The sequence below is a fragment of the Pieris napi genome, chromosome 24 (assembly GCF_905475465.1).
Source record: "Pieris napi chromosome 24, ilPieNapi1.2, whole genome shotgun sequence".
Taxonomy (NCBI): domain Eukaryota; kingdom Metazoa; phylum Arthropoda; class Insecta; order Lepidoptera; family Pieridae; genus Pieris; species Pieris napi.
The window spans coordinates 4,542,853-4,569,971 of record NC_062257.1 but is presented as its reverse complement, the minus strand read 5'-3'; the positions used below and the strand labels follow the sequence as shown (position 1 = coordinate 4,569,971).

The window sequence follows — 27,119 nt, the reverse complement described above, 5'->3', positions numbered from 1 at the left end:
TTTGGTCAATATAACCGGCATGTTGTTCTAAACGATAGTTTTGACTGTAACTATCCTATGTTAGGGATAATATATTAAACTAGCCGTTTCGCGCCCGCTTTGCTGGACGAATTAAAATAATTTTATGTTTCATTATTTTATTTTTTTTCACATTTTTATTATTCTTCTTTTTAACTTCCTGCTAAGAAAATTGAAATATTTCGAAAATCGAGTTTTTAACAGATGTTGACGTTTAGAGGTTCTAGGAAGCCTCCCCGAATGTTTCCGCGGTGAAGTCCGTATGTATACATTTTCATAAAAGTAAAACAGCAATAAAAAAATGAAGGAACGTTGGAATTTAATAAATAAAAATTTCGCATCGAATGGTGGTAGTTTCATGTCGATACGATCAGTGGTTTAGGCGTGATTGAGCCTCAAACGAAGACCATTTTCATTATATATATATATAGATTAATAGTCATTTTTTTAAAATCGGTCGGTTGGAGTTTATTTTAACTGGTATAATCATGAAGTGAGAACTTATTAATGTTATTAATAAATAAGTACTTTTTACCATCCAAAACTATGGACAAAAACACATAATATTTTAACGAACATTGACGAAATGAAACATTTTTTTTCGTTTCCTGTAATGTTTGGTTCTCTGGACATACGAGGTTACATAACTCAGATTAAGACATAATAAGTATACTTACTGATGTAATTCAAATATCGGTGGTAAGTTTCCAAATATAATTTTCAGTTCCGTGTTGTTGAGCAATGCCTGGTTTTTGCCATTATTCGTATCTTCCTCTGCCATTTCTTCAAGCGGTTGTTTGAACATCTGCAATTTTCAATTTTGATAAGAAAAATGAAGACCCGTTCAAGTATTACGTAAGGGTACCATAAAGTACGTCACACGTTAATGGGGAGGGAGGGTATCACCGAAGTGTGACATCGTGTGACAAGGGGCATGGGGGGGTCAATACTTTTGTGACGTCACATGCTAAAATTTAAAATACTAAAACGCAAAGTTTGGATGTGAATTACAAATTTTAAAAATTTACGAACTTGATCTATATTTATTAATAATTTAGCATTCTCGCTATGCGATAATCTCTCATGCAACGTCATTTAACTTCTAGAGCGGCGTTGTAATGCAAGTGAGACACTCAAATTCACGAGAATGTTGAATGGTAAGGATTTAAAGATAAATTTAAAAAATGTGTGACGTCACTCTCAAACATAATAGTACATAAACGTATTAATTGTTTGTAGGAATCCTCGAAAATGCTTTCGTTTTCAAACATAGACAATGTGTGGGTATTACTGTAAAATTAATCAATTAATGTCGCATGGAATCCATTATAGGGAGCGTTCAAGTATTATGTCACCCTTACGTTACGTTACACCCCCCTTGTAACTGGCCGTAACGTTTTTCTGACCAACCAGTGACTCTTTATAGCTAAAAGTTACCATTATTTGCTGTAATAATATTAACAATAACGCGTAATTCAATCCCCGCCCCGTATCGTAACGTTTTACAAAAGCCCCCCCCCCCCCCTCCTCCTCCTCTCCCCTCTCCCAAAATTCGTTACGTAATACTTGAACGCTCCCATACCCGGATACAAGCTGAGACAGTCTGCCACATGGCGCGGTTCTTGCCTCAATGTGCGACGTTTTAAACTTTATTTATTTTTAACACAATAAATGTGTGTGACACAAATCAAATATAAACATACCGCGACAATTGTCTGTAGTATTCCAACATAGTTCGACTCAGTCTGTAATAATTCCATAAACACTTGTTGCCTCGGTGACATTAACTTCCGGACAACATTATCTGGTACTTCTGATTCTGAAAAAAATATTGGTTGTTTGTAAAGTAGGTTTACGATCGAGATGTTTACGTGATAACGTCTTATTGGTGATATAAGTTTTTGGGAAGTAAGGAATTAATGAAGATAACAATTTTTTCAAATTTTAAATTACATCTATCGTTTTATTCACACTTTTGATGATAAATTTCGGGTGTAAAATGACAAGTTTACTTATTCGACTATGATATACATTTTTCTTCATACATTCACGGAATGACTGGCAGCGCTCGAGATGAGACGGGAGATCGGTCCGTCTCTCTCTCGTTATACCTGCGATCGCGCTCGTGAGGTTTTGGTGTGACACAAGTTTCTGAACATGTCGCCCGACTAAAACTATTTTAAAGACGTTATCACGTCAATATATAGTTTCAATTTATAAACACGGAAAAAATTTAAATAACTAATTTTGTGAGTGATATTTAAAATTAAATAACAGATTTAACTTGCTTGAATGTAATAACTACATATATTAAAAATGTTCCCCCGGATCAAATCAGCCCTGCGATTCTGTAACTCACTTTTCGAACTCACACAGCGGTTTTCGCATCGGCGGTCGCTCTCAAATCAGTCGTGAAGCAGTCATTTTATGATTTGGCATTCTGATAAGGTGGAAGCTTGTTGTTTATCGTTTATTAGAATGCCAAATCATAAAATGACTGCTTCACGACTGATTTGAGAGCGACCGCCGATGCGAAAACCGCTCTGTGAGTTCGAAAAGTGAGTTACAGAATCGCAAGACTACATAGCGAGGCATACCATTGGCACTGAATTTTTTTTGTCATTATCTTGCGCCCAAGATTGTAATAATGTGTAATGTGAATCACATATATTCTTCTTTCTAGATTTTATAAATTAAGTCTTCACTTCCAGAGTTAATTCATTTAAAATAATTGTAAGTTTTTAATATCCCTAAATCATTCCACAATTGAGGGCAAAATATTTTTAAAAAATCTCTATAAATAGACAAACTACTCAGCCCGAAATCGTTTTAAGCATAGACAGTAGAAATTGAATAACGACTCTGTGACTTTAAAAACGCGCGAAAACAAAAAAACTAAAATAACAATTAACATTCTAAATTGGGGGCCTCATAGACTAGCGGTCTTATTAAGTCGCAGCTAGGTGAGGGGTACCGGGTTCGATTCCCGGTCCGAGGGCAAGTTTTAATTTAATTTAAATTTGTTCTCGGCCTTTGGGAGGGTTGTGCGGTACCGGGCGAGTGCCTAAACCGTACATGGAGGACACGGTCGAATTTCTAAAGACAAGCACGTATTATAAAAAATCCTATACTTGACGCTGGCTAATGCACAAATCGTGCCAGAGCCATTAAAAAAAGTCTAAATGCAAACCTTCAAGCAATTGCTTTCCATCCGGCGAGGGCGTGCAATCCAACAAATTCCCAGATAAACTAAGCAAAACTGCATCGCCAACGGACGACCTCCTTTTATGCAACGCCGCATCGCCGCCACGCAACTTGCGCTTGCGCATACGCAGGTGCGCGGGCGTCCCCGCGACGTTGCGTTCCGTGCTCTCTTCTACTGGTATTGAACTGCCTACAGATGAACGGCGAGATATCTCGTCGAGGTACTGAAAATTAAATTATATTTAATAATATTTGTTATTTGTAAAATGCTTTTTGTATTTATGGTTATAGAATCATTATTTCGTTACAACTTTAAAAAGAAATTACACATAAACGTGCTAGTATTCAAAGCAGCGAACTAGCGTAATTAGCCGTTCAATTACCAGCCTAGCCTTTTAACTAAACGGCCTGAAAGATATTCAGCCGTTGCGTTTGTTCCAACATTTGTTAAATTGTCTGGCTAATGCTTAGGCCATTTGTACGATTGATTATTTGGTAGATTTTTTTCTTCTTCTTTCTTTCAGGCCGCTAGTTAAACGGCGCCGTTTAGTTAAACGACTAGGCTGCTAATTGAACGGCTAATTAGGCTAGTTGGCTGCGACATATATACCTATGCAAAAGAATACAAAGAAACAACAAAAATCAATGATAAATAGTTATATCAAACAAATAAGGGTTGCCTGGAAGAGATCGCTTATTAGCGATAAGGCCGCCCGTTGCATCCCTTATAATTTTTATGTATTGTGTTTCTTTTAGTTTTATTGCAACGAAGTGTTAAAAAAAATAACACACAAATCTATAATTTTTGGTCAGTCTTAAAGCACGCCATACGTCTCTTAAAGGCGCCAAATGTGTTAGCACTTGTAATCCAATAGACATGTATTTTCACATTTTATACTAATATGTATTATTAAATTTAAGATTTAATTATAAAACTTATATAATTAGTAATATTGTTACATATAAAAACTCACATCTTTGAACAAATAATCCCTTTCATCTTGCGCTTCCTCATTCTGAACAGACGCCCAGAACCACTCGGCCTTCACGATGTGAATACTATGCGAACAGTCCGGGACAACCACTGTATTATGTTCATCCACAACCTAAATTAACAAACATGTATAAAATCCTGCTATTAATCCAAAAGAAAGCTATTATTAAATCAAAACATCAGTCCCTCTGACTTCTATTCTAGCACAAACAAAAATTTAATATATATAATGGTCAAAGATCCCGATATACAACGACCTTCACCGAGATGCTTATTTAATGAAACGTATTTTATATTTAATTTAATATGACAAGAAATATAATCCATATGGGTTGCCTAGCAAATTTCACCGAGATGCTTATTTAATGAAACGTATTTTATATTTAATTTAATATGTCAATAAATATAATCCATATGGGTTGCCTAGCAAATTTCACCGAGATGCTTATTTAATGAAACGTATTTTATATTTAATTTAATATGTCAATAAATATAATCCATATGGGTTGCCTAGCAAATTTCACAGAGATGCTTATTTAATGAAACGTATTTTATATTTAATTTAATATGTCAATAAATATAATCCATATGGGTTGCCTAGCAAATTTCACCGAGATGCTTATTTAATGAATCGTATTTTATATTTAATTTAATATGTCAATAAATATAATCCATATGGGTTGCCTAGCAAATTTCAGTCCAGAGTATTTTAATTAATATTTAAAAAAAATATTTTTTAAACATTTCACCGGTATGATTATTAGATAAATTATATAAATACAATCGAAAGTATGAAGCCCATAGAATATGCAAACGTTAGGTTGTTTTTAATCAATTAATTATTTATGTGTATATTTTTTATGTGACACTAAAGTTTATATACATCTTTCGTAAAAAAGAAAGTTATAGTGATACATATATAATACTACCCTGATTAAAAATATTGATTGATTGAATACTGAAAAAAAATTTAACATGCAAATTATAAAAAAAAAATTTTTTTTTAATATTAATTAAACATACTCTGGACTGAAATTTGCTAGGCAACCCATATGGATTATGTTTATTGACATATTAAATTAAATATAAAATACGTTTCATTAAATAAGCATCTCGGTGAAGGTCGTTGTATATCGGGATCTTGTACTATAATTGCGTACAAATTAAGTACACAATTAGTACGATATTTATACCAAAGACGCAATATACTACAGTGAAATCTCTATTGCCCGCTTTCCACTGCGAGCGGAATGGGTCATTACGGACTCCGCTATACTCGTAACAATTTCCATACATGTGCGCCAAAGCGGGACGAGCGCAGCGGAGATGAGCGCAGCGGAGAGAGCAAGTTGAAAAAGTCACACATGAGGTTAGCGAGTTGGCCGAGTTTCACACGGAAATGAAAATGAAAATGTATGAAAACCATCGTTACAAGTATAGCGGAGTCCGTAATGGGTCCGTTCCGCTCGCAGTGGAAGGCATATAACTGGAATGTAAAGGGAAATGCTAAAAAATCGAGTTAACGAGTTTTCAACTTAACAAGAACTTCGATTTCGAAGTGTATTTTTCTATTGTATGTACAGGACATCAACCATCTTTGTAAATTCGAGATATAGAGTAGAAATATGAATTATCAATACTTCGCGTACATATTTTGTTCGAGTTACAAAGTCTAAATAATTCGAGATACCGCGTATTCAAGGATTCAGTGAATGGCAATTGTTTCCGAGTTACTGAGTTTCGAGTTATAGAGATTCCACTGTATTATGTGTACATTTAAATAAACATTTGTAGTTCCAAATTCGCCCATGGAGCGCTGTTAAGTTTAACACAGATGTGTTTTAATTACAATATTTCGAGTTATAATCTATTACGATGTTAAATTTTAAAACTTATCCGCCCGTGATAAACTACCAAAGGAAATCTCTGTAATGCCTTCATAAAACCTAGTACTTCGTACTTCGACTACCAAAGAGTTCGTGCTAATGAAACAAAGAACAATTTACTGATGACTGGTATTTTGATCGAAAGCTTTGACCTTAGTAAGGGAGCGTTCAAGTGTTACGTCACGCAATTTTAGGACATTATTGACCCCCCCCCCATGTAACGCGCCGTAACGTTTTTCTGTACCCAATAGTAAACCGTTTCGTGACCACCCAGTGACTCTTTACACCTAAAAGTTGCATTACATTGTATAAAGTACGGGAAAGTCGAAAATAATATTCAATCCCCGCCCCGCATCGTAACGTTTTACAAAAGGACCCCCCCCCCCAATTCGTGACGTAATACTTGAACGCTCCCTAAGCTCATTTAGTACATTGAATTAAATGAAGGTTAGTACCGGCAAGAATCCAAGGCATGATACGCGAGCGTCACGGATGGTTGTCGAAGTCGGCGTCACGTTGCATGTTACCGCTTCAGAGGGTAAGGAAGTGAGACTCTCATAGCACATATTACTTTTCGCCTTAACATCCCCACAAATAGAATGCCGCTGGGCCCTAACAACCCTATGCGGCGTCTTAAATATCGTGGAATCATCTAACTCATCCAAAGTCAACACTTTGGGCGTTCTCATATCCGTACTATCGACTGTATCGACTTGTACTGGTGATATATCTAAATGCATATCATCCAGATCTCTCTTTGGTGTAGACACATTCTTCAAATCAATGAGATGGGAAGGATCCACTTCCACTGTATTACGTTCAGCTCTTTTCTCATACTTCTTTTTTCGCTCGCTTCTAAACGATGCTGTGAAAGATTTCACACTTCTGCGAAGTTTGGACTTCACAGTTTTCGAGCTTTTCATGGATGTGAATGAAGTGTCAAAGATGTTGGACTGTTTGCTGAGATTCATTGAACATATTGATGTATTATCATCTTCTCTTATAGGTGACGATGTTGATGCTACAAATTCTCCTGCCGGATCCGTTGGTTTTACATCAGGACTAACTGGTTCTACAGAAATATCACCCGCAACTTTCGTCACTGAATCCTTTTTAGTGCGTTTAAATATCGTCGGTCTATTCTTGAACTTGAAAGAGTCTTTAATTTTCAGTCTTTTGATTGACTTCCAAGTGGAGTCTTCTGTTTTGTCCGGTGATAAATTCGCATCTATTGGACTTACTTGTATATTAGAGTCAGTTGAATTGCGACTCCTCTTTTTAGCTGATGATATCGTTGTAGTCGAGTTACACTCAGCTGATGATGGTAACAAAAATCCAGTTTCATCTTTGTAATCCAAATCACATAGACTCTTTGTTAATGATGAGTTTAAAGAACCGGCTTCAGTTAAACAGTCTACAATATTGAATATATTCATAGATTTATTTTTAAACGCTTCTCTTTTGTCTTTGAAGGGTGCTCTGTTTATGTGTACCACATGCTTATTTTCTTTATCGCTATTTTTGTACTTCCGTGCATCTATACTATCAATTTCATTTTCACTACCTACGTTAGCCACGGGCTCACTATTACTAACACTGCTCTCGTCTTTACTTTCGCAACTATCATTCTTTGTTTTTCTAAACCTATCTCTTGCATTTTGTAAACGCTTTTCTCTTTCATCTTCTATTGTATTGCTTTTATTTGGACTAGAGCGACAACCCGACAAACGTGCTGAGAGTCTCCGATAGAGGGAGGTTTTTGGTGTGGTCTGAGGTCTTGTGGGAGTTGAGCGGATTTTTGTCGAGTTAGGGGTATTCGAATGGGGTGAAAGGATAAGCGAACGACCGAAAGTCTCCCCATTGGCCATAACCTGAAACATGTGTGGAACACACCAAGCAATGATGTAATGCAGCCATTCCAATCTTCATGCAATCTTAAGCCTCTATTAAATATTTTGGAACTATTGAAGGAACTAAGAGGAAGCAACTACTCACTGTGTAATTACGCTAATATGAAAGTGCTATAATATGATAAAGCTGGCTGGTTTTGCTGAAGCTGTGAAACAAAGACTAGACAATGGGTCGACTTTAAGCCGTAGGAGTGGGCAACGTCAATGCTTAGGCAAAACCTAATTCTAAGGGAAATGTCGCTTGAAAATGCAAAGATGTGAACAAGAAAGTTCCTAATGACGTTCAAGTATTACGTCACGCAATTATTGGAGATTATTGATCCCCCCCATGTAACGCGCCGTAACGTTTTTCTGTACCCAATAGTAAAACGTTTCTTAAAAGTTACCATTATGTGGTGTAAAGTACTGGTAGTAAGTCGAAAATAACATTAACAATAAAGCGTAATTCAATCCCCGCCCCGCATCGTTTTACAAAAGCATCCCCTCCCCCCAAATTCGTTACGTAATACTTGACATGTTTCTAGGAAACTAATGATTGGCAATTCTACTGAGCCATACGTGGCATGTGACTTACACTAACATTTATCCTTAAAAACGATAAAATCCTCTAAGAGCGATAAACATACAGAAAAAAAAGGTAAATTTTAGAGTCAATTACGTAAATTCTGGTAAAATACTTACGACATGTGTGCAGTCGGGATCATCCAACTGGCATGAGGCCCCACCATTACTCGCAAGTACCTCAGCCATGTGCTGAGTCTCATCTTCGGGGAATCCCACAAAACAAACCCTTGCACCCGCGAATACTCGCAACTTATGCTCTTTCTGAAAGGCAAAATTATATGGTCATCAAACAGAAGAAGATGATCACGTCGGTAATTAATAGAAAGACAAACTTTATCTATATCTTTATATATATAATTCTTCTGTGAGTGTGTATGTCACTGAACTTCTCTCAAACGACTGGACCGATTATGATGAAATTTTTTGTGTGTGTTCAAGGGGATCTGGGAATGGTTTAGATTCACAAATCAGCCCGGCAGGTGGCGCTGCAGTCAGTACTTTCATACTTTGCTTTACTAATCGCTTGAAATATCATGCAGGACAACGTCTGTCGGGTCCACTAGTAATATATAACAATGAAACCCGTTTTCCGTTGTCACGACATAACATGAAAACGGCTTGATCGATTTGTCTGATTCTTTTTTTATAATATTCCTTAAAGTACGAGGATGGTTTTTACGGAGAGGAAAATTAAAAAAAAATAAGTGAAAAAGTCTAAAAACAACACTTTTCTATATTCCCATACAAAATAGTCGTAATAATATTTAAAGGCAATTTGAACTTTAATACCATATCATAAAGTTCAAGTGTTAGTGGAGAGGTTCCGGGAAGGTAAATTTTTATTTTTGACAATGTATTTGTTGTATTATCAACTTTCTTTTTTTTATCTTACTAGCTATACCGATGTCCCGAATAACAGAATAAGTATTTAAAAAAATAAAGAATCGACTGTTAGGCGGTACGATGTTCGCCAGGCCAGCAGATCTAGTGTAACAATAAATTGAGACATTATATATGAGGGAAACCGCTAAACATGGTCTCAGGGGGTTGCGCATTCAAATGACTGCATTTTTTAATACAATATAGATATGAAGAAAATTAATTATGTAGCAATAAGTTAAACTTGAACGATTTGTACATATATTCCCTATTTTATTCTATAAAAAATAATTGTTGGTACTGTTTTAAAAAGCAACATTGTCACGACTTCATAATGCAATCACAATAATAGATCTGCTAAAAATTGAGCCTTTAGACTTCAATTACTCAGTTGTGGAACATCCAGGTGATACGAAATAATAATCCAAATACGGATTTTACATTATCCTGTATATAATATAAAGAGGAAAGATTTTTATGTAAGTGTGTTTGTAACGAATTGGCTCAAAAAGTACTGGACCTATTTAAAAAATTCTTTCACCGTTTTAATGCTACATTATCACTAATTAATATAGGTTATTTTAATTGCAAGAAAAAAATAAGGATCCCTACTAAACTTTTGACAGAAAACAAAACCACAATATTAAAGAACAATCAATATCTACAAAGTTTAAAAAAAAATGTTCTTTATGTAAAAAAAATAACATACAATGAGTCTGTTTGTAAATATTATAATCTATTACTGCTTAATGTTGTGTTGTTTTTTTATGTGTATGTCATATTTTGTATGTGATGTAAATAGTTACCGCACTGGAGTAATCTGTAATGGTAGCTTATATTGTTTAATAAATAACTAGTGAACCTTCGTACGTTTTCATATATAAAAAATGTAATAATAATAATAATCAGTGGCGCTACAACCTCTTTAGGTCTGACCTCAGATTTCTGAATCTGTTTCATGATCATTTGTCAACTAATAGGCAAGTAGGTGATCAGCCTCCAATACCTGACAAACGCCGTCGACTTTTTGAGTCTAAAACATGTCGGATTTCTCACCGTACGATCGAATAATAGAAAGTCCATTGGTGCACAGCCGGGGATCGAACCTACGACCTCAGGTATGAGTTGCACGCCGAAGGCTGCACAAGAATGTAATACTTACAATAATAGCATCATCAGTGGCCAGACATGCTGGATCATCCCGTCTCTCCCAACATGCATCAACCCATGACCTCGCCAGCACCGGGAGCCCAAAGCCCGAAGCATATCGATATTTATCGCCCGTAGCGGCGGCCGCTATCAAATGGGTCACTTTACTTGACATGTCTTTCCGTATTGAACCACCCATGTAGTGTATTAGCGTTATTAGGTACGTCTGTGAAATCAAAATTAATAAAATTAACAACTAGTAGTTGTCTCTATGATTTTATTTTCCTATGTAAAAGCACTTTACTTTTATACAAAAACAACCTTTGATCTTGGCTACAGATATCTATATCCGTTTCGTGACCATTTTTTTTTTAAGTTAAAAAAAAATGGTCACGAAACGATACTTCTTTAGGCGCGTTATGAAAAATTGATGAGAGTGAAATTTTACGATGCGCGCGCACCGTGACACAAAATTAACAGAATGAAGTTGCTACGGCATTGGACATGATTTAAAAACAACATTAGAATAATAATATAATTTATGTTACACTAAATGTAAGAGAATAATAATAATATTTTTATTTATTTAATTTTTCAACTGTAAACTGAACTATATTGACTATAATGACTCCTTTTCCAGTCTTTGATTATTTAATTGTAATTAATTATTTGCATGCAATCACTTCTTACGCGCGTACATAAGTACACGAAACCTTTTTTCAATAGGCAAGTAGTTGATCAGAAGGGGATTGTTGAAGGGGAGCTATTCGATTTTTTTTAATTATTTGTAATTTAAATTTCAGTTTTTCTTTATGTTTTGAAAATTGACTTACTGTGTTTCGTTAACAATTAGTAATTTCTTCCTTGTTTCTTAAGTGAACAGTTCAATTTTTTTACAAACGAGTGTTAAACGCGCACATATAAAAGACCATTGGTGCACAGCCGGGGTTCAAACCTATGACCTCAGAAATATATCTCCGTTGATAATTGTATTCATACATTTTATAGAACAAGGGGGACGAACAAGTGAGGTTCTTCTGTCAGTGATACCGCCGCTGGACACTTAATTCCAGAGGGCTCGCGAGTGAGTTGCCGTCCTTTTAACACACCATTTTTTTTAAACATTAAAGAACCGAATTAACTTACAAGTTCATCCTTTTTTCTAAAGCCCGAGAAGCATATGACAGCTCCTCGCATGGCCAAAGAGTATAGAGGACGTGCGTTCGCTGGTGGTGGCTCATCGCGCTGCGCCAATTGTAGCACCGCAGTGGGACCCAGCACCCTGGAATAAAGAATTATATTTATACCATTATGATAATCACTCAAACTCAAAATATCTTTATTCACATAGGTAAACAAGTACACTTATGAACGTCAAAAAGAAGTTAAATTAATTGTAAATTTATATTTCCTACCAGTTCGCAAGAAGGGCGCAAAGCGTATAAGAATAACTGGCAAGAAACTTTCCGCCACTCTTTAATCGCCAAGTATTGAGTCATACAAATTGTTTGAACTGCCGTAAATCAATCCCAACGATTAGGATCATTTAAGTAGTCCTCAAATTTATAAAAAGCTTTGTTGATTAATTTTCGTTTAACGAGGGCATTGAATTTATTTAGTGATAATTTTCTAATTTATTAACAGTGAAGGCTAGCTAGTTAGCCGGCTTATCACGTATCAGGGAATTTAGGACCTTTTTTTAAGACATTCTATAAAAAACCGTTAGAAATCTTTTAAATAATATTTTGTTAAATTATTACACAGTAATCCCCCCAGCGGATAAGGCGGACCGCGTTATAGGGTATCGCGTTGTAGGAGTATACTCTATAGTATACTTTTATAACTAGTGTTGCCCAAATGCAAGACCAAGACGAGACTTAGGCCAGTCTTGGTATTGTCTTGCGTCAATACACCTGGTCTTGGTCTTGGTATTGCGCTCTCAGTCTTGGTCTTGGTCTTGATCTTGCAGCAAGAGTCTCGCAAGTCTCGCAAGACTTGCAAATACCTATTTGCCTATTGCTATTTGTGGGGGCTTGCGGGCTATCCTGGAGCATTCACCAATGTACAATGTTCATCAACCAATAATAGCAGGCAGGCTACAGGCATTGTGTTGAGATTAGCAGATTTCATTACAGTGTGCGTAGGTACATTTTTTAGGCAATTTGTCGTACTCGTGACTGGCGCGCTTTTCTACGTAGGTACTGTCGTTAAAGTATGTGTAAGTAAGAAACGATGTAGGTACCTACTACAACAAAATTGTATTCCTTAGAAAAATAATCGTCGTACCTACACGACGATTATTTTTATTTATTTAGTAAATCATCGCTGAAGACAATAGTCGCTACTAGAGTAGGTACGATAGAAGTTGATAAACCGACACTGCAATTCTCGATGATTTTAAAACAAAATGCGTAAAGCAATATGACGTCGCTCATATTTGGAGCTTTTCCACGTTTCAAGTTTGTTAAAATCACCCACTTCCAATTTTGCAGTGCAATGTTCTTTAAAAAGGTATAATAGGTAATCTATATATATAAAAATGAAACCCGTTTTCCGTTGTCACGACATAACATGAAAACGGTTTGACCGATTTGTCTGATTTTTTTTAATAATATACCTTGAAGTACGAAGATGGTTCTTACGGAGAAAAATTAAAATAAAATTGAGTGAATCAGTCTAAAAACAACACTTTTCTATATTCCCATACAAAATATTCGCAATAATACTTAAAAGTGAATTTGAACTTTAATACCATAGCATAAAGTTCAAGTGTTAGTGGAGGGGTTCCGGGAAGGTAAATTTTTTATTTTTTGACATAATGTATTTGTTGTCTTATCAATTTTCTTTTTTTATCTTACTAGCTAGACCGGTGTCCCGAATAGCAGAATAAGTATTTTAAACAAATAAAGAATCGACTGTTAGGCGGTACGATGTTCGCCAGGCCAGCTAGTAATAATATAAACTAGGTATATTTTTATTACTTACAACAATTTTTATAAAATCTACCTATCCTTACTACTACATTCTTCCTTGCGAGGACAACATAATCTATTTGCGTCCGTTCTGAGCACCCGGAAACTTATTTTATTCTTTAGAACATGGGCAGTGGCGGCGACCTTTGACATGAAAGCGACGGCGGCAACACAAAGTCTAGAAGCGGACTAAATTTTTACCTATTTTGGTGGGGTTGTCAATGTTGGCATTAGCACAGAAAAATAAAATTAAGTAAACACAACGTTTATCCACTTTTTAATAACTAGGTATCCACGATAGAATATTTTTTCTACTAATTTCCTAAGGGTCGATTCGACCAAACTTCAATTTATACACGAGTAACTATACCAAGAATAATCTATTCCATGATTTTAATCTCGAGTAAATCCATAGTCGTTTGTCCACGTAATCGATAGTATAATTGCGCTAGGAATAACAATACGCGAATAGCAAGAAAATGGTGAACGAAAATAAAACTGGGCAAATAAATGTTATTCTACAACGGGACAGTGTAAGAGCATACATCATGTCAACTCGATTTTGCCGTATTATAGTGTGAAAAAGTAGCTTTTAACAGGTGTCAAACGACAACAAAAAGTTTTTATTTCTTGTTTGTTTGAGGCTTTCGTCTAAAAAGGAACTTCTCTTGAGCCTAGTTGAATTTCATTCTAATATTATAGAAAATAAAAAATCTAAAAATAAATAAATAAATACTAAATTGTTTAAACGTTTCATTATACAATGCCAGACTATTAATTTAGTGCGTTGCGTTGACTTGAAATTAAAACACAGAATACATATTTGTGAAATGACAGAAATCAGCTGATTGGACTGACTGACGCCATTAAATTATTCTAGGAATAGCTGTTATTCCGTGCGAAACGGCGGTATAGTTGCAATTCCCGAATAAGCCCACTATTCTTAGAATTTGTAGTTGGTAAAACGTAAAATTTATTTACTCTCGATTAACTGACGATTTATTCTAAGATTAAGATTTACTCTTGTTTGGTCGAATCGACCCTAAGTACTCAGTCTAAATATCTTTTTCATAATTTTTGTTTTTCAATAATATGTTGTGTGTAATTGAATGGTAAACTCTAAATCTTACTAGACAGCTTTTTTAAAATAAACTTATTGAAAGCACTGACATGGCATATACACTTTTCAATCTTGCTGCTCACATTTTAGTACCTAGGTATCACTCACTATCTATCATTTACCGATATTAACAATGATTATTTCGAAATCAAAATATTCGCAATTCAATAGATGCAATACCTACTTAGTTATTAATTATCATCTCGCCCGACAGCTTTTAACGCTGTAGTGTTCGAATTCAAGCCAGTGTGAGAATGTATTTAAATAAAAAAAACTCAGAGCATTCAATTTATACCTACCTACTGCTGGGACATCTTCAAGGTCATTTAATTTTATACTCCTATACCAACCCTACCAAAATAGGTAAAAATTTGTGTGCCTCTGTCCGGCGGCGAACCTGTCGGCGAATGCGGCGCTCAGTGTCAAATGCTGTGTTACACTTGTTGCAAACCGCGGCGTCTTTGTCGGTAAATTATCAAATAAGTAGGTATTTAATACACCGACCGACCAACAGTTTATTCGCAGAACGTCACATTTCCCCAATCAACTTTGAACCTTAATTCTTTAGCGATAAACTTGAAAATCTGTTGAAGAAATTTGATAGATTGTAGTAGCTTGATGTGCTGGCGTCTGTACCATAATATTGGCTGCCGTAGAAACTGTTACTAGACCTACTCGACTCGCTGTTAGTTTTAAATTTTGCTAAATAGAAGAATAATATAAACTTTGAAACATAAGTTTCACACCTACATGATGTTTATATAATTTTGTTAACTATAATTTTAAGCACACACCAACCTACGAGTACTAACGTTAGATCTGCACATTAGACATAAACAAGCATAACATATTATTATAGGTAGATACCTACAAGGTATGAACTTTGCTAGAAAGTTATTAGGGAACAGATTTGTGAGTATTAACACGCTACCTACTTAATAAATTGTTGAAATATAATAAGTACTTACCTACCTAATCAATACAATACGTTTCAGGGTGCTTTCAGACGAGCGGCACGTTGCCAATTACAAATACAACTGCAGCCCTTAGTTTAGTGTTATGATTTGTGATACCTACGGTTTTGATACTGGGGAACGTTTCTCAAAATCGGGATTGAAACCAAATACCTACTTAATAACGCCCAAATCTCAGTTTGTCTTAACTGCAAGACGCAAGAGTCTTGCAGGCTTAAGTATTGTCTTGCTCAAGTCTTGCAGGGTTCAGTCTTGGTATTGGTCTTGCTATAATAAGGCGGTCTTGGTATTGGTCTTGGTCTTGCAAAAACGCAAGAACAAGACCAAGACTGCAAGACCAAGACCGATTTTGGGCAACACTATTTATAACAAAACAATTGAAACAGGTGCGAAGGTAAGCAAAACTTATTATGGCCTTGACAAAATAAGAAACTTATTATAAATTTCACACTACAGAAATATTTAACTTGAGAAATATCCGCGTTATAGAGGGGAAATATCGCGTTATATGGGTACGGAAATCGCGTTATAGATTCGTCTGTTTTTCTTGGAATTTTTTCTTTCCTGCTTAACAAAAATTTCTGGTATTTTTATTTCATTTTGTATATATTTGAATTGAATTTATTAATTTTTTATAACGTGTACCTAAATTGTCATACATTTTAGACAAAGAGTTTGTAACATATACCATAGATATATGTATGATGTGTAAAAAAAACGCTAGTTCTTATAGTATCTTTTGTAAATATGAATTAATTATTCAGGGAATAAATGAGGCTAATTTATTATTATTATTATTAATTAGTTATTGGTACTTTAAATGATGTTTAAATAAAAATAATCTAGTAGTTTGCCTCTATACTTTAAAAACCAACTTTGACCTATCCTGAAAAAATCGCTAGATCCGCTCTTCGTGTAAATTAATGACTAATTAACGTTATGATGGCGAATGCGGAAGTCGAAGAAGACCTACAACTCCACGAATCCTACATTGACGCCTCAATAAACGCCGTAATCCGATTTCGATTTATTACTTGCCTATTAGATTTAAAATGATCATGAAATAAGTACAGAAATCTGAGGCCCAGACCTAAAAAGGTTCTAGCGCGTGATTTATACTATAATCCTAAAGGTGAGTTTCAGAAACTAGAGCGGGAACTATGACTTCCGAATGTATTTTTGACGTATGGAATCTCAGCTTAAGTCGCTCGCTACTAAAAAATATCGATGAAAGACGCAACTATTTTAATATGGAACAACAATCAAGAGCATTAAAACGTTAGTCTTATTAAAGTTTAACTACTTGTACCTACCAGTATACAAATACTAGCGACCCGCCCCGGCTTCGCACAGATGCAATGCTGATACTAAATTCAAAGTGCTATAGAGAATAGAGAGAACCGCGGCCTCCGGCTTCTTGGAATATCTTCGAAAATATTCATTTAAATTATATGTTGTAAAGAGCCATATAGATCTATATTAAATCAATACTGTATTTAAGATATTTAATTGGATAGAGATTAATGCCGTATTGGTTAAAAACGCTTCGAAAATTAGCCATTATTTGTCGTAAAAAGTAAATTACAAAATTTTATCCATGAGAGATAGACATATACCATCGCGGAGTTTTCTGTAGACCTTTTCAATGTGTACAATACGTAGTATATTATTTTGATAAATCTCGTAGAGTTCGCAATGTAAGCGGAAAAAATGTAATTATTTACGACATCACATTAGAAACCGCAAAAATAACAGTACTTCTCCAATATTTCATGGATGTTATTATACATATAATCGTCGTCGTTGCGTAGTTTCAAAGATTTAAGCATACAAAGGGACATAGGGACAGAGAAAGCGACTTTGTTTTATACCATGTAGTGATTATTGAACTAGGCGGCTTTAAACAATCATTTAGAATTAACTAGACAAAATTTACTTTCGTACTCAAGTACGAAAACAACGATCAAATGAAAAAAATTTCGACTTAAAAGCCAGAAAATTATTAATTTTGAATAATATTTTTTGGATTCTTCTTGTCTTCAATACACGGAAATGTATATTTATTAACTGACTTCAAAAAAAGGTGGTTATTAGATAGTTCTAGAAATCCAAGCAAGCTAAACTTCACTTAGATTTCTGTATCTTTTTCGTGTCTATTATTTTTCTAATAGACACATAGCGCCTGACACACGTCAAAGTTTCGGGTCTAATGCCTTCACCATATTTATTATTTATTTATTTATTTTCTCAGAAAAACTTAAACTTAGTACATAAGCAAGTGACAGTTATATTCTTACTTCTGTTTATGGACAAAGCAAGTCTGTGTGAGCCTGCTAAAGGTAAGAGTACCTGTGTTTCAGGTCATCAGGCCTCCACCACTTCGGATCGACAAAGATACAATACAATACATTACAATATATAGAGGAAACCACATAGGGTATGTGTGTATGTGTAAATTATGTGTATGTGTGTGGGTGTGTGTCTGTACCATATGAGTGTCGCACGCGCAGGCCTACACAACTCATTATTTAAATTTTAAATCTTGTTAACTATTAAATTGATTGCGAGATGCGCACGCTACTCGCAACTAGACATTGTATAAACATTTGTCAGAAACAGTGATTAATTGTTATTATATTACGACTTCCGGCTCCCGTCTGAATGAAACGGAAGGATGCGATGTAAATATAGACATCCTTTTTAACTTTGAACCAACTTTTCTTTTTGTAAAACATTAAACATGAATAAAATATTCATTACTTGATAAGTTTGTTTGATATCCCATTTATCGAACGGCAAAATACAAAATACCATCCGTATCACCTCGACGTCCGTCGTTCCACAACTGAGCGTTTGCTAAGGCAATTTTTGCCGCGCACCACCACTATGTGGAACCAGCTGCCCACTGAAGTATTTCCGAACCATTACGACTTAGGATCCTTCAAGAAAAGAGCGTACCAATTCTTGAAAGGCCGGCAACGCTCTTGTGAGCCTTCTGGCATTGTGAGTGTCCATGGGCGGCGGTATCACTTAACACCAGGTGAGCCTCCTGCCCGTTTGCCTCCTATTAAATTAAAAAAAAAACGATATGGGCTATTTAACAAAAAATAACGTAAATTTTTGTTCCATCGTTCCAGTAATTATAATGATAAATTTATATTTTTAGTAATTTATCGAGAAGTATTTCAAGTAAATTTTGAATCAAGCTGTTAAGTTCTTTTAGGCTTAGAATGGAACTATTACATCGTTCCAGAATTTTGAAAAAATTATGGTTTTAGTAATTGATCGAGAAATATTTAAAGTAAATTTACACTCAAACTACAACAACACTTGCCTTTAAATTCTTTTTGGCTTAGAATGAAACCATTCCAGGCTTACTTCTGTAAGCCTATCTTATTGTTATACATTTTAGACTTACTATTTGTATTGTTACAATATTTTTTGGTGGTTCGTTGATTGCACGTGACATATGTGCCAGTGCAATACACAAAAACCTTTTTTTTTTTATAGAACGGGCAAACGGGCAAGAAGCTCATCTGTATTAAGTAGGTAAGGCAAGTGCGTTGCCGACTTTTTAAGAATTGGTACGCTCTTTTCTTGATCCTTCAAGAGTTCCCTTAGTCGAATTAGTGCGGCATATAATGGGCAGCTGGTTCGACGTGAAAAATGCATTTAATCTTAACATATAAGTCGCGATTAAAAGTTCGTGTTAAACCGTCAAAGGTTATGTTTATAGATCATGAATGACGCGGTTCGTGACGTTGAACAATATTTACGTTTTTCGAGAGATTGAAATAGTTCTGACGAATATATTCCGCGGAATGCGAGTTGTCACATGAATAAAATGTATCGAGAATTGGGTTAGTGTTAAATACATAGAAATGGTATTCATAGAAAACAATTGTTTAAATTGACTTTTATACATTTCTATTACATACGAAGACATGGCCAAATTGGCTACCCTCTAAAGAATTTCTCCGACAGTACAATAAATTATAAAACCTCATTCTTGATTTGTTTTAAATTAAAAAGAAACTACCGGTTAATTTAATTCGTTCTTTTTTCAAATTAAAACGTCTGATAAAAAACCAAAACATTCGAGTTAATTCGTTCGATTTTCGAACTATATTTTTCAAAGCCAAAACAAAAACTCCTTACACGTATAAAAAACAAAAGCTATTCGAGTTTATTAGTTCGATTTTCGAACTATATTTTTCAAAGCTAAAATAAAACCTCCTTACACATATAAAAAACAAAAGATATTCGAGCTTATTAGTTCGATTTTCGAATTATATTTTTCACTTACAAGTTACATTAGAAAAACAAAAGACATCACAAAGATTGAGTATCTTTGTAATCATTTGAACTACATGTACGATCTCTGCAATAAAAAAGAAACTTGTTACCGATTTGAAAATAAACTATATTAAATCACAGCTTATACTTCTACCTATAATCACTATATTTACATTTCACATGGTTCCGGAGTCCTAACCACGAGGTCGTATCTGGTCTCGTCCTCTTCAGGTGTCGATGGTAATCTCGTAGGTCCCATAATCAGTCTAAAGCACACATTACCAACATTTCACTTACACAAATACACTAACAAACTGATTCACAAACTATTTTAGCCGCGTTATTGTAAAATTAACAAAGACGCTTTCAGTATAGAGACATCCCACAAGGAATGCTCGCCGAAAATAGCGAGCGTCGAGAGTGAACAAGGGCGGGCGCAGTACCCCGCCGCGGCATTCCTCACTACCTTTACAAAGGTTAAAGTCTCTACAACTCCGAACGTCAAAAACCATAACTGTCAGTGTGAAGTTTGTACTGTCAAAATTTTCTCTTTACGTCAAACTGAAAATTCTTAGTAACGCGACGATGTAACTTTTTTTATACTTGACACAGCGTAATAATTGGAACATTTGATGAAAATAATGCCATACTTAAATAAAAAAATAAAAATAAAAATAGCCTTTATTCGAGTACACTAAACTACAGTAAGTCTTACACTTGTACTCGACCTGCGATGGAGTGAAGGCCTCCTCCAGATTCTTCCACTTATCCCTATTTGTTGCGACATTTTTCCAGTTTTTTCCCGCTATCCCTTTGATTTCATCCTGCCAAGTTTTCGGTGTGCATCCTCTCTTTCTTCTTCCCACTGGACCCTTTCAAGTAAGGGTCCTTTTGACCCATCTGCCATCACAAATGCGGCCAATGTGACCGGCCCATTTCAATTTTAGCCTTTTTGTATAAGTTACAACATCTTTAATTTTTTTAATGCCATACTTATCTACTTGTAATTTTATTTAGTTTCTTAAACTCCCCGACTATGTGGTGCGTGGTAGAAAAAAAAGAAACGAAATATACTAATCCCCCTATAACGCGGTTTCCTTTCCCCATATAACGCGGTGATTTCTCAAGTTATATATTCTGTAGTGTGAATTTTATACTGATTTGTCAACCTCTGCTTTAACTGTTTTGTTAGAAAATTAAACCAAATAACTATATTAAATTCGTGTTCCTAGTTTCTGAATCAATTACCTATAACGCGGGCCGCTTCCACAGCGTTATACGAGGGATTACTGTACATCTACTACCATATCGCAAAACCAGAGCATCAAGCGAGAACTGGCCAGAAACAATTCTCTACTCTTTGACCGCCATTATAGATTAAAAAACTCATGATGAGGGAGCATTCAAGTATTACGTAACGAATTTGGGGGGGGGAAAGGGGGTCTATTTGTAAAACGTTACGATGCGCGGCGGGGTTTGAATTACACGTTATTGTTAATATTATTTTCGACTTTCCAGTACTTTACACCACATAATGGTAACTTTTAGATATTTAAGGAGTCACTGGGTGGTCACAAAACGTCTGACTATTGGGTACAGAAAAACGTTACCGTGCGTTACATGGGGGGGGGTCGTGAATAATCTCCAAAAATTGCGTGACGTAACACTTTAACGCACCCTAACCTGGAAAACAGTCACCACCATCAGAGGACCGTCAGGTATTGCGACCACAACGATGAGAGAAGGATATGTCGGCTTTTACTTTTTCACAGCCCTTCTTCATACAATACAAGGCAAACCGAATCAAATCTCTCGCTCTAATTCAAACTATTTACGTAACTCAATCATGTATACCTTGTACACAAATTACCAGCAAATAGATATATTTAATCAAACTAAACAATGTTTAAAAAATAATTTAAAAAACTCTGGTATCTTTTATTAATAATGGCCTTGGATTAAATATATATTACTAGCTGACCCGGTAAACGTTGTTTTGCCATGTATATTATTTTTAGGAAACATTTGTTTAGTTTAATAAAAATAACTATTAATAATAAAAAATAGGGGTTGATCGTAAAGGGGTGAAAATTAAGGGTTGTATGTATTTTTGTATGATGTATAATAAAAAAATAAAAACAAAATTTTTTTTTCCAAAAAATAACAAAAAAAAAATTCGATGTCGGGGACAGCCCTTATCACTTAAGGGTTTAAAAGATAGATAATAGCCGATTCTCAGACTTACTGAATATGTATAAAAAAAATTCATAATAATCGGTCGAGCCGTTTCGGAGGAGTATGGAGATAATCATCAATGAATCTTAGAACTTAGAATTTAGAATTTATATAAATGTATACTTTGTTATATTTTTTGTATAAATAGGTAAAACTGCGCTTTATGTATATGTTCGAATGTGTATTCCGTTTTTGGCTTTTGTGTATAATGTAATCGTTTGGATTTTGTTTAGTGAGTAGCTGTAGGAATACTGTTGAGCATACAAATACATTTCACATAATATAAACTATGTTTTGATCGCGTGAGTTTTGGCGCTTTAGAATTTTTACAATAAAGGTTGAATGTGAATGGTTTTATCGTTGAATATCGTGTATTAATAATATTACTATCATGGTCACGGTGAGGTGTTAAAACTAGCACACATATACTATCTATTTTATCTACTAATCAGCTGTGGATTTCTCATAAAACATGCTAGATATTGATGAAAACAATCCATACATTTTTTTTAAAAGACAATTCACACCAATTAACCTAGTCCCATGTTAAGCTGGTGAAGCTTGTGTTATGGGTACTAGGCAACGGATATACATACATATTATAGATAGATAAACATATAAATACATATTTAAACACCCAAGACCTAAGCACAACACCAAATGCTCATCACATCGATGTTCGTCTCAGCCGGGGATCGAAACCGGGACCCATGGATTCGTAGTCAAGTACTAACCACTAGACCAATGAGTCGTCAAATGCATACATGCATAAGTTGATCGCAAACAGACGCGGCCGATGACTTTTTACATAATACTAGCTGACCCGGCAAACGTTTGTTTTGCCATGTTTATTATTTCTAGGAAACATTTTTTTAGTTCAATAAAAATAACTATCTACAATAACAAAAATAGGGGTTGATCGTAGAGGGGTGAAAATTAGAGATTGTATGTATTTTGGTGTGCTGTATCATAATTGGGGTGGACACCCCTTATCACTTATGGGGTTTGAAAGATAGATAGTAGCCGTTTCGGAGTATGGGAACGAACATTGTGACACGAGAATTTTATATATTTGACTAGCGGCCCGTCCCGGCTTCGCATGGGTGGATATTAATCTTTCAAACCTTTTTTGTACATTGATATGTTCTTTAATATTGTGGAACAGTTTTCCTAAAAGTTCAATTGTCGATTTTAAAATTGTTCTTACTTATTATTTATTTTTACCACATTTGAAACTTGAAACCCCTGAACTTCCACAAAATACAAATATTTCAAGACAAAATCCTCAATTTAAATTGCAGAAAATTTGCTTACGTAATACTTGAACGACCCCAAAGGCCGGCAACGCACTTGTGAGCATTCAGTTTTCTGCCCGTTTGCCTCCTAAGGAAAAGCTTACCCTGCATCTAAACGGCCTAAAGTTACGTTCAAAATTCGGAATCTTATAAAAAAACCTACATAATCATAATATCAATTGATTACACCCAGATACATTTCTTAGAAGCATGAATTCAATGAACAATTAATAACTCCAATACTCACTGGCGTATCTTTTGTGCGTTACTTTGAAACGATTTCCTTATAAATTATAATATGATATATCTTCCAAACATCTCGGTGAATCACTATACAGGAAATTCAGTAGATTTACAGTTAAAGCTCCTTTAAAAGCTCCAGTGGTTAATGCATGTATGCGTTCAAGTATTGGCTTCAAGGCTGCAATTTCCCCGTACTAGACTATCCAAAGTTAGTAATTCTTTTTTGGGGAAAGGGATACTCTTCTTTAATAAAATCCCAGAGGCTCTTTTATCTCTGCCTTTCAATAAATTTAAGAAATGTATTAAATAAAAGCTGTGTAAAAAGGCTTACTATAAAGTCAACGATTATCTAGTTGATAAAAGGGCCTGGGACTAGTGCTAGACAGGCTACCTCTAATTAATTTGCGATATTTGTTTTAAAATAAGTGTTATTTGATGATTTGATATTTTAAAAGAGTACCGAGAGTTTTTTACGCCGGCTTTTTCTCTCGGCCTACACCCTCTGTCTTCTTTGCCGATGAGTAGGGATGCCTACAAATTGAAATTTAATGACGTGGAATAAGTGATACATGTATCTTATGTTCCATAATAAACATATTTTTATTTTATTTTATTACGTAACGAATTTTGGGGGAGGGGGGATCCTTTGTAAAACGTTACGATGCGAGGCGGAGATTGATTACGCGTTATTGTTAATATTATTTTCGACTTTCCAGTACTATAAACCACATAATGGTAACTTTTAGGTATAAAGAGTCATCCAGGTCACGAAACGTTTTACTTTTGGGTACAGAAAAACGTTACGGCGCGTTAAACTTTACAATTAAATTATGAAATTAGACACCCTCTTATATGTTTAGTTATCTAGTACACCTACATATATATTGTAGAACATAGAAAACAGTTGTAGCTTGTAAATAATGTCTAAACCTAATTTTTGGACTTTAATTTCTTCGTAAACGATTTATAAACGAAATACACATAATGTGTAATTTATGAATGATATAAAAATAAATACACGAACATAGCGTTTGTTTACGTGTTTACAAGCATAGTACGGCGTACTGGTGCGACGTTCACTAGTGACTTTCGGCTCTTTTATAAATGTTTAATTTAAATTTTGACTTGACAACGTCTAATAAATCGAACGCCGGCTGCACGTACGGAAAAGCATGATTTATTGTCCCATTACGGTCATTGTCCCGTTACGCTCATTGTACGCTTTCGCCCCATCTATCTCTCTTCCATTCGATTGATCTATACGTCCAGTTTTAAAGTCAATATTTAACAGAATTAAAAAAAAACAATCTGTATATTTCAGTCTACGACCTATAGTCACAAATTAATCAAAAATGGCTTTTAATACCCTACGCCTATGGATTTTTGCCCTCGAGTCCTACACCACTTGTAATATTTTCTACTGCATTCTAAATCTACCGCATTTTCACATCGGAAGGGCCAAAAACGTGTTATAAATTAATAAAGCAAACGGCGGTGCGGTGCGGCGACCGTTTGTAACAATAAACAATTTATCTCATCAATTGAAATTAATTCTGAAACATTCACAAACGATCGAGTCTCGAGTTTTAATAGAAATAAATTATTCAACATTTCACAAATACAGTCGATTCACAATGTATTAATATAAATTTATACTCACAGTCGTCTATTAAGTAATCACTACTTAACCTAGGCAAACTACTCTCATCCTTGTTGTTTTGCGAATTTAACGCTTGTAAAGGAAAACATAGTGAGGAAAATCAAGCATGTCGGGCACAGGAGGCTGATCACCTACTTGCCTATTACGTGGATCACGAAACAGATACGTAAATTTGAAGCCAAGACCTAAAAGGTTGTAGCGAAACTGGTATTTTTTACTTCTATGTACAGTGTGAATTCTATATAACGAATTTCAAGGGTTGGAGCATTTTTCTTCGTTATAGAGAGTTTTCGTTATAAGGGAGCGTTCAAGTATTACGTAACGCAATTTTTGGAGATTATTGGACCCCCCCCCCCCCATGTATCTCGCCGTAACGTTTTCTAGTACTGTACTCAAGTAAAGTAAAACGTTTCGTGACCACCTTGTGTCTCTTTAGTTACTATTATGTGGTGTAAGTCGCGTGACGCGTAATTCAATCCCCGCCCCGCATCGTAACATTTTACAAAAGGAAAAATTCGTTACATAATACTTGAACGCTCCCTAAGGAGAGAAGAGAAAAAACATAAAATTTAACCAATTACAATAATTTATATATATATTAGATAGGTGACAATGGTGCGTTTAGTAACTGAGACCAAAATTTCCTACAGGCAATGTAATCTAAGAATAATGGCACACGTGTTAATGCAATTAACAATAACAAAGGCGAGAAGGCTATGCCCTCAGGTACCTTTTTAGAAATTCGGCACCTCAATAGGTTAGTTTTGTAATCTGATGTAATCTCATTTAAGTATGTTTTGATGTCTAAATATGAAAATATTTCTTCGTAATGGAGAGTGCTGTGGCATTCTAAAGAGTGGATTAAAGTATGGGTTTCGTGTAAAACCAATCAAATCTTTCTTCGTTATAGAGAGTTTTCCGTTATAGCGAATGGCGTTATAAAGAGTTTGATCTGTAATTACTAATAACACTTCTTTGCATATCAAAAGTTCGGTAATAAATATAAAACCCTTAAGCGACATTTCACGTGCTGACTTCCATTATGTTGCTAAATGGTCGGCGATTTTCGTAAGCATTACACAATCACCTTGAAATAAAGCTATGTTAATAGAATTACATAACAAACGTATGCAGTATACAAACACCGAAACGGCCTTAATAATCCTACTACAGTCAAAACCGTTTACGACGATATCGTTTAGAACATACCGGTTATACTGACTAAAATCAAAGGTCCCGGCTGTATTCTATTGTATTAGGTTCTTAATAACAACGTATCGGCCGATACGACTATCAAAATTCAAAAATCAAAAATCATTTAATTATATTGGTAACACTTTGTACACTTATGACTTGTGTCTGTAAAAAATACATATAAATGCTTCTAATTTTACATTTAGTGCCAGTTCTCAAATCAAGGGCGTAGAACGGAAGAGAAGAACTGGCAATAATCTCTCCGCCACTCTTTTTAATCGCCATGTTTTTTTGTTTTTTATATCGGTTTTTACGACCAAATATTAGGACCTTCGATGTCGTTATAACAGATTTTGATTGTAGTTGTGTGTGTACTTATGTACCTACACGTAAAATTTTATTCTACGTTTCTAGAATAAACGACACTAACAATAGAAAAAAGGTTTTTAATACATTGAAAGTTTTATTATAACGCATTATTTAGTTGAACAGTAGTAGTTTATGCAACTGTCATATAATAGAGCGT

The 27,119-nt window shown here is 35.0% G+C and overlaps 1 protein-coding gene across 5 annotated transcripts in view; it reads right to left on the bottom strand.

Moving 5' to 3' along the window:
• The window catches only part of LOC125061792 (protein ECT2), a 54,427-nt gene that overhangs the window by 23,481 nt on the left and 3,827 nt on the right, over nucleotides 1-27,119 (bottom strand). For 3 of the 5 annotated variants that reach the window (XM_047667387.1, XM_047667388.1, XM_047667389.1), the window contains exons 3-10: nucleotides 11,751-11,886; nucleotides 10,618-10,830; nucleotides 8,694-8,837; nucleotides 6,558-7,973; nucleotides 4,197-4,328; nucleotides 3,209-3,446; nucleotides 1,722-1,837; nucleotides 696-823 (exon numbers count right to left, since the gene is read on the bottom strand). In XM_047667387.1, coding sequence (XP_047523343.1) covers nucleotides 696-823; nucleotides 1,722-1,837; nucleotides 3,209-3,446; nucleotides 4,197-4,328; nucleotides 6,558-7,973; nucleotides 8,694-8,837; nucleotides 10,618-10,830; nucleotides 11,751-11,886 — 2,523 coding nt within the window. Of the gene's footprint in view, nucleotides 1-695; nucleotides 824-1,721; nucleotides 1,838-3,208; nucleotides 3,447-4,196; nucleotides 4,329-6,557; nucleotides 7,974-8,693; nucleotides 8,838-10,617; nucleotides 10,831-11,750; nucleotides 11,887-20,139; nucleotides 20,396-27,119 lie in introns of those variants that run through there. The other 2 variants (XM_047667390.1, XM_047667391.1) reach the window with 2 other exon arrangements.